Source organism: Aythya ferina (assembly GCF_964211825.1).
Source record: "Aythya ferina genome assembly, chromosome: 3".
Taxonomy (NCBI): domain Eukaryota; kingdom Metazoa; phylum Chordata; class Aves; order Anseriformes; family Anatidae; genus Aythya; species Aythya ferina.
Window position 1 is genome coordinate 71,333,976 of NC_140298.1, and position 13,833 is coordinate 71,347,808.

A 13,833-nucleotide genomic window follows, 5' to 3' on the forward strand; every position below is an offset into this window, starting at 1 on the left:
TCATTGAGCAGCCATCCTGGTATGGACTTTTCCCCTTATTCAGCCCCTCCAAATTATCCATCACGTTCTCCTTGATAGATGAGATTGGGTTGCACTTGGAAGAGCAGCTACATAACAATCTGTCATTCCTCCCTTCCCAGAGTTAAAAACAGGCAAAGTCTGCTCCTTTGCTGTGTGTGTTCTCTGTAAAGTGTGTGAATTGTTCCTCAGTTCCATGCCACCTTGTCTGCATTTGTCTCTCTGATTTTACTTCTAAAAATTAGTAAAATTCTAGTAAAATTAGTACTTCTAAAAATTAGTAAAATTCTAGCTGTGATTACAGATCACTTAGAGCATATCTACCTCTAAGAAGAGAGCATTTCTTTTACTTGGTAAAACGCCATGGAAAGTGTGGCTGGTTAGGTAATGTTTTTGTAATTGCACTGTAATTCTGACAAGGGCATCTACTTGATCTAGAATTCAACATGGAGAAAAAGTAATTTGTCTTATTTAAAATTTCCTGCTGCTTCAATTTTTTTTTTCTTACATTCAGTGATCTGCATGCTCTAAGGATACAAATTAGCCATAAAATCAATTTAATTAGCTTCCTGGAAATTGCAATCACAAAAAAAAAAAAAAAAAAAAAAAAAAAAAAAAAGTTTTATACAGTATGGAATACAGATTTGAATTTTGTTCTGTTTTCCAGTAATATGGAAGAATAATTCTTTTTCAGTAGCTTTTAGGCAGCTTTTCCTTGGAGAACATGCTCAGATCTATTCAGATTCTTCAGTTCTTTTAGTTTGTAAGTCTTGCTGTAATTGGACACTAAATATTGTGACTGCAAGGTTTGTTCTCCATGTTTGTTGGTGAGAGAGATGCTCCGTCAGTGCTGACATTGGGCTCTACTAGGCTTGTGTTAGGAAGGGAGTCCTTTATTCCTCTTCGTCTGTCTTCCCATGTCACCTTATGGTTCTTCCATTTAATACTAAGAAGTGCTGCTGTTAATTTATTGTGTCAAATGGCAGGCAGGTTGGGAAGCTCCTTACATTTGTTTCTTTCCAGAATTCATCGTCATATGTGACAGTTTGCCTTTTATTAGAAGTCAAAGTATTGGCATTCGTTCCACTTGTTGGAAAACATGGCTCTGAGATGCAAAAGCAGAATGATTTCTAGTTTTACTTTTTTAATCTTTTGTGGGGAAAAAAGTACATTTATTCATTTGTATTTTATTTTTGTACCTTTGTAGCAAACTTTCTTCCTATGATGACTTCTGTGCAGCTTTAGCAGACTGCTCCAGATGTTACATCTTATTTTTAGCCCTACTAAGCAAACACCAGAAGCAGCAGGTCAGTTTTTTCATCTCTTGATTTTTATATATTAATCCTCTGATGTGTCTGTGCATTATTGTGTGTAAGCCTGTTTTCTGTGACCTACTTTTACGCATTTTCCAAATAAAATTTTTAAAGGATTGACAGCATTTTAAGTAGTAAATAATTGAAGTGAAATCACTTAGATTAAAAATTCAAAGCAATACAGAAGACGGACAGTTGATTAACTTGTCTATTGGTTGCATGCGTCCTCTGAGTACTGAATTGTTTTTCTTAGTTTAAAAAAAAAATACTTTTTAAAGCAAATAGTTTATTTGAAAATTTAATAGTAGGAAATTGTAGGGATTCTTCTGCCTTCCTGCCCTCCGAAAGACGTGTGAATTTTCCAGAGCTAAACAATTTGAAAGCAGAAGAAACCTTACACAGTTTACAGGGAACAAGTTATCAGAATCTCTCTCTTCTACCAGGAAAAAAAAAACAAACATGCCTGTAAGACCTCATTTGGAACATGCACCCAGAAGTATGTGTTTAGAGTTTGTCAAAATGCCTCAATATTGCTAGCTAAAATTATATAGAGAGTATACTTGTTGCCAACTTCATTAGAACTTCAAGGATCAGGTGTTGGCTGTATTATTTTGCTGTATTGTAGTGATCTTTATTATGTTTACTGGAGTTACTAGGCTCTAGGATTTTGGTGCAGAATCACAGTTTTAAAGATTACCACGTTGGTAGCAGCAGAGTGCCACACGTGTGGCAAATTACTCAATTGCCAGGTAAGATTTAAGGAGAAAATAATTTTTATCTAAAGCATAAATGTTTCAAAGGTGGAATGAGGTTTCAGAACAATGAGCATTATGTTTATTTTTAAAAGTGAGGAACTTTCTTAACCGCTCCAGCATCTAAACTAGCTTAGCACATTTGGTTAGCCTGTACAATTTATAACAGGTTCAGTAATTCCTGGTGAATTGTTGGAAGGAGGCCTTTTGTGCTGCTATTGTTAAAGGCAGTTAATGAAGGTAACAATATCAGCTACGCTGAACAATCAATTCCTTCTCTTGCCAAATACAAAAATAATTTCTCCCTTTCCTGTTTACCTGCCTTCCTGTTTTCTATGATAGTACATGTGGAGGAGGGAGAGAGATTAAGGGACTTCCATTTTTATAAATGTCTGTTGGTTAACATTTCAGCAGCAGAGCTGAATATTTCTAGGTTCAGGCTACTCTCGTATTATATAGTCTTTGATGACACTCAGTAAAATGCTATGTAAACAATATGAGAAATATTGAAAGCATGGTATTTCACTAGATTTATAGCTGGTTTTCCTTGTGAGCACTGTATTAAAATCTCAACAAATGATCGGACTGGGAGTAAGGAGCTTAAAGTGAGCAGCATCTTCGTTTCAGTCTTCATCTCTAATTTTGACAGGAACTTGTATAAGCTCCTGGCATAATAGCTTCGTGTTATAATGAATTCTAGGCTCATATATATAAATTCAAATTGTTTGTTTTCAAGTAATGTTCAGAAGTTTGCTTCTCATATCTGCTTTCTTAAGTGGTTCTAAAATACACCTTTCTTCACTAAATAGCATTGATTTTTGTTAAATTGTCTATCAAAACACAAATTAGTAAAGAAATAGCTTGTATATTAAACCAACTTAGTCATTATAACATGATGATTATATATGTAGGGTCTTCAGAATAGTTATTTCTTCCTGCAGTTTTTAAAGAACCATGAAACTGTCATTTGTCAGCTTAGTGAAACCCAGCACAATCAGGAGGAACAAGGAGAATGCAATGCACCATTTTTTCTGTACTGTATAATAAACATTTGAGCTGTGAGAAGGGGGAGCGATTTTGCTGGGATACAGTTGGCACTGCTAATCTTTCTTTCAAAATGCTGACAGCTAGTGAGTTATAGAGTGAGTTGGTATCTTTTGAAAAGAAAACAACTAACAGCAGTGTGGGTAAAATTGTTTGCTGTGGGAAGAAGTAAGGAGGAGGATAAATCAGTATTATTAACTCAAACCATTCAAAATCCTCAGGACCGAGAACTGATACGTTAAGAAGGAGGAAGTCTGTGTGTTTTTTTGAATTTTAAGGTTGTAAAGTTCATATTTTTTCTACTGGCAATCATGACAGCTAGAAACATACTGGGAAAAATAAAATATAAAAGAAAGCCAACAGTCAGACTTTCTCAAGTGCTTCCATATCTGTGACTTTAAAAATAAGCATTAGACATCGTGAAAATAAAACTGTGAGTACTGGAAATGGGACTAATGACTTGCTCCCATACCACACACTGAATTCCACAGCTGCCACCCAAATAGACTCTGTTCTTCTCACCACACTGCAGTTTCAGCTCTTTTTTTTTTTTTCAGCTCATGCTCTCTCTTGGGTAAAAGAATCAGAAAGAATGAGAAAGAAGTAATTTAACTCTGTGAGAAAGAAACTGAATTGATGAGACTTGCTTAATTCCATGTGTCAATCTTAGGTAAGGAGGGGAGTGCAGAGGATTTGAAAAGATGGATCTGCAAGGTGGGACTCAAATTCAGCAGTGCTTTTCAAGGCATCTGAAGTACGAGTTCTGCTGGACTTCACTCGTGCTTGTTTTTGGAGCGTACTTGTGTGGAGTAACAAAAAAAGTCCCCAGTGGCTGCCAGATGCCGTGAAAGCTGTCAGAATTGTTCCTGTAGAGCCTTTATCTTGTAGGGTGAGCTTTGCATGCTTCTGTTTCTACTCAGCTTTGTAGTCTGGTGTTCTGCCCATCTCCAAAAATCTTTGAACAAGGTGCTGTTCCTCTTCCCCAGATCAGTATCTTTTCAGATAAGCTATGTAAAGATGATTTTCTCAGGCTGTGCTTAATATTACAAGCCGTGAGGAAGCTCTGCTTTTAAGACAGGGAGATTGTCTAAACAGGGCAGGAGCTTCTGTCAGTAGGTCAGGCACTGCCTGAGCTTAGGTATCCTTTTGGGGCCCTTCCAGCATCTGTATAATCCTTCATCAGCATACGGTTAAGAGGCTGTTTTCAATCTGAAGGGCACAAACACAGGGTGTGATGCTAAAATTTGCATAGAAGAGATCTTGTGACTGCTGTACAGAAGAGTCTCTTTATACTTCAGTTTAGCCTAGTCTTTTTAATTAGAAAACACTTGGTAAGCATCTGACATCACTGCATGTGGCAATTGTGTCTGCTAAGCAAAAAATAATTACACTGGGTCATAAGAAAGGTTCATCCAGCCTAGTAATCAATAGGTGAAAATCAGATGGCTAGAGAACAACAAAAACAGAGCAAGGCTATATGATACTTCCTATGTAAACTTACCAACCCCCTAGCTTTTTCCAAGTTAGAGACTTCCTCAGCCAGATGGGGTTCTCTGTGTATGAAACAAAACTCAATGGACTTCTCCATGAAATCCTAGTCTCCCCTGTACAAGTTAGTACGGAGCTAAATACCCCATAAAAACTTCTAAAATACTCAATATCCATTGACAAGGAGTAGCAGCTAACCAATGCACTAATAATTTCTCTTTCTTCTTTTGAATTCGGCCTTTACTATCTTTATTTGATACCCTCTTGTTCTTGAAATGAAAAGCTGGGAAATATTTAATCACTAGTCATTCATTTCACACTAACTTCATAGACCTTTGTCATATAGTCTTCAAGTTCCCTCTTTTCCAGGGTGAAGAGACCTTGCTTATACTTCAGAGTCCTTGCTTGCTTAGTCGTTTCTGATATAGAGCTATTCCATACCATTACATGTTCCTATGGCTTTGCTGAGAACTTTTTACAGTCCTGTGCCCTGCATTTTTTTTTGAGATGAGGGGACCCAAATGAGGCTCTTAAGATGTAGCTAGATCATAGATTTGCACGCTTGCAAAAGTTTGTTTCCCAGTGATTCTAAATATCTGACTTGTTTTTTGACCTCCTGGGAGCAATACAACCCCATGAGGAATCTGTCACTAACCCCAAAATCTTTCTACAAGTGGTTATGGCTGGTACAAAGGTTGTAATTTTGTATGTAAAAGTGTGGCTGTTCTGTTCTACTCTACACACATCATTTCATGTTTGTCTGCATTTAAATTTCATGTTATTTTATTACCAGATGACTACAAATCCTTCTGCTTTTCAGTCAGCCTTTATCTTTGATACTTTGAATATCTTAGTGTCATCAACAGGATGTTGTATCCCTGTTGTTTCCCACTTTTCCATGTTGTTTATGGACACGTTGAACACAACAGGGCCCATCACAGAAACCTATGGAACTTCTCTGGCCATATTCTGCCCTTGCAGGAAACCGTAATTTACTGTTTTCTATCCTTTCAACACTTACCTGTACCAGAACATTCTCCCTTACTTAATTTCACTAAAATTTTGTTGAGTGATGTTGTCAAAAGTTTCTGGAAAGACATACAGGTTGTATCAGATGCATCTGCTTTATGTCTCTTGATCCATTCAAAGAACTTAAGAATTGGGTGTCAGGATTTAGGAATCTTAAAGTTGCTTTCATTTATTCAACTGCCCATAAATTTTATTGTTCTTTTTTATGGTTTCTTCAAATTTGTCTCATACAGACACCAGACTTGAATCTCACTTTGATCCTTCTCTAGCAAATAGATTTCATTTTTGTTACCCTGTCCTTAGACGTCAAGCCAGTTTTGAATGAGAGGTTGCACTTCACTGTTAGTAATTAAGCTATTTAATTAATGAGTTCTTTTAGAACTCTTGGGTGATTTTCTGTTCCTGGTGATTTGCTACTGTTTGTTTCGTCAGCTTGTTCTCTAAAAGTGCTTGTGATCACTTCAGTTTTCGACAGATCCTCTGAGTCTTCCTCAAAGAAGACTACAGCATTGAAATCTCCCTGCTTGCTTTCATGGTGGGCATGAATCAATGCAAGGAACTCATTTAGCTTCTCTGCAGTGACAATTTCTTCTTGAATGTTCCTGTTTTATTCTGATCATCAGTAAATTCTACAGATTCTGGCAAATGTCCTGGTCCCGATATATATGAAAAGGTTTGTTATTATTTTTCTATCTCTTGCGTCAGCCAGTAAATTGCACTAATTTACAATTATAATTTGTGTGCTGCTTTACCTGTTTGATTTAACAATCAGTTTGACACAATTTACTCTATTGAATGAAGAATGAATGGACTGGAGTTGCTTTGTCATCCTCTCTAAGGAGATGCCTGCATTTATTGGGTTCAGTGTGCCTGGAGCTGCCCGACTTTCTTCCCAAATGCATTGACCAAGTAGCAGGTCCCAAATTAGTTTTGTGAGCAAGCAGACTTCTCTTTGTGAGAGTTTTTCTTGTCTCCCTCTGAGAAGAAGACTCACAGGGCTGTTGAAAGTCCTTTTTGCTTTTTGGATTGCTGTAGTGGGGAAGACTGTCACAGACGGGGCCTGTAAATGCAGAGAATTTTTCTACTTTGTTTTTAGCATTACTTTTTTAGGCAAAGGATTGTCTGCATGCACTGACTGGCCTTCCCGGATGGTTTCTTTGGGTGGCTTATGGACAATTTTGTGATGAGCTCCCGAGAACCCAGTGTCTGTTTCAGTCAGTCAGTCACATGAAGTATGTCATCTAATAGCCTACCACAACCACAGGCTCTTAACAAGGGTCCAGTGCTGCAGCTATGTTTAGTTTTGATTTGCATGTTTGCCTCCGAGATGCTCTGAGAGTGTTACTGAACTCAGTGATGCTCAGTGGCATCATTGTCTTATGAGATACTGAAGATTTATTATTGATTTATTCTTAATTATTTCTATTTTTTAGAGATGAATCATGCTTGTGGTTTTGTGTCCATAGCTTTGCCTCTAAAGAAATGGTCATCAGTGCTGACATAAGTGTTTTTTTGTGCTTCTGTTACTCACTTTTCCTCTCTGTGCCATCCCTCATTTGGGCTGAGGACAGCTGTTTGTGTGACTGCATGATGCAACAGGTCATAGAACTGACCCAGCTTCCAATAACCCTAAAAATGAAGGGGGGGGAAAGCAGTCCTTTGCTGGGTTATGACCTGCATCACTTCCCAGTCTAATTTGTTTACACAAATGGTTTTTCACTCACAAATACTCAGGAAACAACATGGGGCAGGAACCAAACTGCGAGTGGAAAGTAGTGAGTGCTGGTTGTGCCACCACTTCTGCTGAAATGCTCGGCAAGGTAACCCTGTGAAGAACTGGTCTAGATAATGTGGTTCTTTTCTCTTTATCTTATCAGCATAATAGTGTCCTGGATAATTAACAAGGCCATGAAAGGGATATAGTAATCAACCGTTGAAAAACAACTGACATTTGCTTACTTGCAAGAATAGTAAGGTCTGGCTCATATGATTATTTTTTCCTGCGTTTTCTGTATGTTCATAACTGACCATTCATTTTCTCCTGAATTAACACGTTGGTTTTTTCCAAGAAGGAAATATCCATTTTTAGGATAAATATTGTGACAACTATGAAAGAATTTTCCTGCTAATAAATCTGAATAACCACATAAGGCCACCTTTTCCCTATAGTGTGATTTCTGACAGTAGGCTGAACTGATAGTTTATTCGCGTCTTCCTAGTATTCTGGTAGTGATGTATAAGCATTTTTTTTCTTTTTGGTCTAAAAGAAAAGGAAAAATGGGTAAGAAGAGTGCAAAATATGTGTTTTGAATGGTAAGGAATGTAGAGCTCAAGGTTAGTAGTCAACCAGTCTTCATTGGCATATATCATATAGAAGCATGTTGTTTTGGTGTACCAGAGGGTACAAAAGAGTAGTAATAATACTCTCATCAATAATAAGAGTGTAAGTAATTATCAGATAGGTAAACATTAGAATATTGCGTTATAAAATGGTATTACTGCTTAATGCGATGGACACTCACTAAAATATTTTGCCATATTTTTGTATTCATATTCTACAAAAGATGCTCAAAGCTTTCAAGCTTTGAAAAGAACTACAAAAATTATTATTAAAAAAAAAAAAAGGAAAGAAAACAACACCCCATGATTAAACAAATCAATTTATCAGTGACAAAGGTCAGCTCATTAGCAAGCTGACTATTGGTAGAATTGCAAAGGAAGACATTTCTGTTCAGAGACCATCCTTCAAATCTAGAGAAAAAGATAGTAAGAAATAGTGGCTGAGGCTATACAAATTCAAACTAGTAATAAGTAAGGTTGTAACCAGGTAGATCACTAATCGTTAGAGCAATACTATGGGGGATATAGTTTTGAACTTTTTCAGTTTGTGCTTTCTGAAATGTTTTTCAGTAGAGAGTATGTACTGCCTTTCATCAAATGTTGTTTGCTTGACAAAGTGCTTGCTTTTCTTTGTTACCTTTCCCAGATCTCCAGGTGCCTACAAACAAACCTAAGGGCATGACTTCATCATTACTAACATTCGTTAAGTGAACCCTATCCTGAAAAGTTTACGTAAACTGATTCTGGGGTGTAGAAACTATTGGGTAGGGTCCTGTGGCATGTGATACAGACAAATCTGTACTTCTGGGCAAGCAGCTCTGAGTGCCTGTGTTTGAGCAGGCAGGGACAAGGTGACCTCCACAGGTCCCTTCCAACTTTAGCAATTCTGTGACATATAACTACGTTCTTCTAGTCTGTCTTTAGACTATCAGACCCTGCAAAGAAAGCCTCAGTTTTTCTGTCCGAGGGTACCTAAAAAAGCAGAAAGACAAACTTGTAAATGGATTTGAATGAGCCCTAGAAGCAGCTTATACTGCTTGGCAGGTGGCAAAATTTTGCCTACTGCTACTGATTGTGTGTACCATGAAAAAGCACATTTCATTTACAGCTGGAGATAGGGAGCTGCTGGCATCTTGATTTTTTTGTTTAATACTACCCTTCCCCTTCTGATGGGTCCAGACAGACTAACAACAGGTATTTGGCCAGTGTGTACAAACTCTGGAAAACTTCCCTCCTTTGTTTGTCTTGTTTTAATTGGAAATCACTGACCTAATTGGCTGTCCTTTCTTACTGATAAGTAAACCTGTACTGTTTGTAGCTCTGTTCATCATGATTTACATGGAAAGACAGATACGTTTTAATTGCGAAGATCAACTGCTGTCAAGTTCTGTGACTCAGCGAGTACACTGAGTACCCTTGCTACTAGCACAGTGCAAGGAATAGGTTTTTAGAGTTAGAGAATCAAAGAAATCTTTTATACCAGCAATAAAATGTACGTGGCTCCAGTTGTCTGAAAATTAAGACTTAGATGTTGATGAGGTATGCGATGCATTTACCCCTTTAAATAGGAAAATATTGAAGGATCTTGATAGATTGGAAGAAAAGAAAAAAAATGTCTCCTTCTGGAGCTTTTCTTGACATGTTTCTTCAAAGTTAGCTTTACAGGTGAAATTGTGTGGTTTCATGGATACTCTTCCCATTAGGTATGGGTGCACTCTGGACAGTGTGCCTCACATGAATGCCTCTGCATAAAAAGATGAAATAACCAAACATAATTCCTATCTATAATCTCATTTGCTTTTAGTGCCATGCATATTAAAACCTACATATCATATAAATGAAACTAATAAATGACTCATGTATGATTTTTCTGCAGATGTCCAAGAGGGTCTGAAACTCCATATACAGCTAATATTCCAAACATTTGGCCTTGTACACGTTTAGTCTTGCAAGCAGTTTCAAAACACCATCCATCTTTGCATGTATTCCTTTACCCAGCAATTCCAAGCTGGTGTTTGTTACTCTTGCAGTGCTTACAGCAAGAGCATTTGGGAAAAAAAACACAACACAAAAAGCCCAAAATAATCTGAACCTTAAAGCATTACATGACATGCTTTCTCTTTGACTCTGCTAGCTGAATTATCGCCGGAAGATAAGGAAACTTTGGTAATATGCTCTTAAAACCGGATGTGCTTGGCTAGAAAGAAGCTGTATTTGAGAAGTTTGTTTTGCTGGCTTGGAGGTGGAAAGCACAGCTGAGATCACACTTCTCAAAATATCAGTTGATTGCTGTACTGTACCTGTTTGTCTCCTTGCTGATTGGGTAGAACAGTTGCTGGGCTGATACTGGTTTGACCAAAATTAGCAAGTCAATATAAACGAGTCAAACGAGCCTGCCTGCTTTTTTTTCAGTTCTCCCTTCTGATTCATCAGTTGTTTGTTTCAAATTCTTATAGCCTGTGTGAATTGGGGATTGTGCCAGCAAAGGTGAAAGCTCTTAGTGGTTAGTCAGTGAGAATGTTCAGAAAAAAAACTTTTGTCTCGATGACATTTAGATGCTAGCAAAAATATGATGCCTTGTTTAAATAAAAAGGTGGAAACAGGTCCCACAGAGCAATTGTATTAAATATAGAGAGAAGAGAATCTGTTCCTCCCTTCGGAGACAGCTTCTCAAATTCATGGATAGCATTCATCTTCTTGACCTTAAGTAGATGTTAGTGCCAATGTCTTGTGGCAAAGACTTCGACCTGAAACTTAGTTATAAGGAGATATATGAAAAAAAGGATTCGCTGCTTACATGTCTTTATTCCTTCGGTATCGCTGTGTATGCTTCAAGTTGGATGGTGTCTGGTTAACTTATGTTATCCATACCATGGAGGATTAAAATATCTGTGACTAGAACGATTGATTTTTAACAAAAACACCAAAATGCTGTGTTAATACAAGTACAGCAGTCTAGCAGCTAAGAGTAGATGAACTTTTTGAAAATTAGTAGGTTTAGATGCAAGAGACAAAAGAACATATTTTAATTAGTTTGCACTTGGATTGGTTCTGACTTTCAGGATGTTTTTTTCTTCTCCCATACAGGTGAATAAGAAAAAGGTGGTAGTGGTGGAGAATGCCATTGAATTAAGATCCACTAGGCTTGGCAAAAAATAGCTGAGCTGTCTGTCAGAAACAAAGTAAATGGAGATGTAATTCAATATCCCACTGAAGGGCAGGGATAGGACGTGCTGTAAGAGAGCAATTTGGTTAAATCATGAGATGTTGAGATACTATATAAAACCAGAAAGTAGGTCTCATTTACCGATGATAAGAGTAAGACGGTAGCAAGAATATTTAAAATCAAAATCAGGAAAAAAATCACAGTGGGAGGCAACTAGAAGGGGACATAAAAAGAAGCAAAAACTTTCCGTAGATAATTGCAAGAAGACAACGAGGAAGTAATTGCTACAGTGTTTGGAAGATAAGGTGGGAACTACTGACATGACACTGTGAATAGTGAAATGTGGAAATGCCTTTTTTGTTTCTTTTTTTTTTTTTTTTTTTGGAAAGGGCTAAGTATGCTCAAATGATTAATCTCTATTCCAGTCTGAATTTCTTTAAGTGGTGTGTAGTATATTTAAGTGTCCTCAGACCAGCTAGGCCTGATGAAATTTACCCCGTGGTGCTTACAGAGGTCAGAAAGGGGTGGGTGATGTCTCTGGAATTCCTGAGAAGTTATGCAGGATGGCAAGGGTGTAGGGCACCTCTCCGGAAAAGGAGAAGGAGGGGGAACTGGGGAACAACAGATGAGTCAAATTTCTGGTAAAAATCTTGAACAAACAATTCAGCAATCTATAAGCAATTGTAGTTAACAAGGAAATGACCTGGATTTAACAGTAACAAAGCAAGGTGAAGTAGTTTAACCTCTACAAAGGGTAACAGGCCTAGAGAAGGTGGCAGTCTTTGGCCATACAACTGACATTTGCATACTTGTAAGTTTAGTAAGGTCTGGCTCATATGATTATTCTGGTATATAAAGTGATATTTTAAGATGTTTTAAAATTAGTGTGGGCTTGATAAAAATGGATTACCTATACTAAGCATATACCATTAGTAATTAGTAGCCCCAGTGGTGTACTAGATCTGTCAGATGTTTTGAATTTCTTCTGTAAACTGGGTTAGGAGAAATAGTAGCATATGAAATTATTTCTAGTTGCTATATTTGGCATTATTTCAGTTATTCTGGACCTGTTACTAACCAAATTGTGGAACAGATTAAGTATTATCTTCTTTACAAGTAGTTAATAGCTTCTGATGTTTTCAAGTAACACGGTTTCCTTATTTTATTGCAGGATTTGGTTATCCGTATCATCTTCATTCTTGGTAATTTAACAGCAGAGAATAACCAGGCCCGTGAGCAATTTTTTAAAGAAAAAGGAAGTCTTAACACCTTGATATCATTATTTCAAACCTACCACGAACTTGATTTGAATGCAGAGAAATGGTGCCATATAAGAGGAAGGGAAGAAGAAAAACAAACAAAACATCCCTCAGAAGCAGAAGATGTTCTGATAAAACTGATAAGAGTGCTGGCCAATCTCTCCATTCACCCCAGTGTAGGAGCAGCTTTGGCAGCTGCCCATCGTGTTGTAGAATTGCTTGTTACAGTACTAGGTAATAACATCTATGTTGTGTGTGTTTCCTGTGTTCAATCTGGAGGGAGAGTTTAGGATTTTTCTACTTGAGCTTTTTATCTAGATCAAGCCATACTTGAATCAATTCTGTTGCTAAAATAGCAAAGTCAATTTGCTGGTATTCATAAATTGTATTTTGTAAAATGCTGTTTGAGAAAGTGGGAGCATTGACTTTTCAGTGTCTGTGGAAAGAGGTTGTAGAAGTGTTTAATTCAGTCATAAGATTTGCAGACTTGATCAGTAAGGATAAGCAAACTAGAATTTTATTTTAAGTACATCTCACTGTGAGAGTTCATGTGTAAAAGGACTCATTGTTATATTTTATTTAAGGTTCACAGCTTTATGACTGTTCTTGGATTGAGTATTCTTCTTTTTTCCTATTCTTATGGCTTTTAGTAGCCTCCAAAAACTTAATTTCTTTTTGTTTTCATCCTTTTTGGGATTTCCAACCTTAATCTCTTTCAAGGGAAGATAGTCCCTTCACCTCTAAACCGAGTTTTAGGACTGCATTTTCTTTACCACTTAACAATCCCTTTGGAAATCTAAACATAGGTTAGGATGAAGCAGACCATTCTCCCAGTAACAGAGGTTAGCAGTGATGAGATAAATTTCAAAGAACTCAGTATATTTGTGTGGGTGACATTAAATATTACGTAGAGACAATCAGGCAGTTTATGTGCTACTTTACCAGTCTTACCCACCAGCCATGCAGGATTAGACAAAGGCAGACTCACAGGTTCATCCATTCTTTCCTAAGCCCTGTGGGAGCTTTTAGGGTTGGAACTGTCTTAATCCTTGTGTAAGCACTCAAAGCTTCTCTCTGACCTGCTCCCCTTTGGCTGAGCACCATATTAGTTTACAAGAAAATTTTATTTCCTTCACCCTTGGTTTCTGAGGGCAGAAACCTCAGAAAATCAAGAAATGCAACTTTCAGCTTTGCTAGTATAAGAGGAAATTTTATATTGGTAATGTTGTCAGGAACTCTGAGAGAATGTTTCAGATATTGTTAAATAACACTATTTTTTCAATGTCTTATAGTAGCTGACATCTCAGTGTAATAGTCTTCAGTATTTCTTTGTGTCAGCAGTCTGATAACTATCATACAGGCCTGTTTCTGCATGCAAATTCTCCTCGGTCCCATCTGAAAACAGTAAATAGGATCTGTAAAAT

General features: G+C 37.3%; 1 protein-coding gene across 9 annotated transcripts in view; it reads left to right on the forward strand.

Annotated features, from left to right (window-relative positions):
* ARMC2 (armadillo repeat containing 2) overlaps positions 1 to 13,833 on the forward strand; it is a 69,411-nt gene that overhangs the window by 42,409 nt on the left and 13,169 nt on the right. For all 9 annotated transcript variants that reach the window (XR_014691726.1, XR_014691727.1, XM_084515198.1 and 6 more), the window contains 2 exons: positions 1,226 to 1,325; positions 12,322 to 12,643. Coding sequence is in view for 7 of the 9 variants with exons in the window: in XM_084515198.1 (XP_084371324.1) it covers positions 1,226 to 1,325; positions 12,322 to 12,643 (422 nt within the window). In the remaining 2 variants the exon portion in view is untranslated. The remainder of the gene's footprint in view (positions 1 to 1,225; positions 1,326 to 12,321; positions 12,644 to 13,833) is intronic.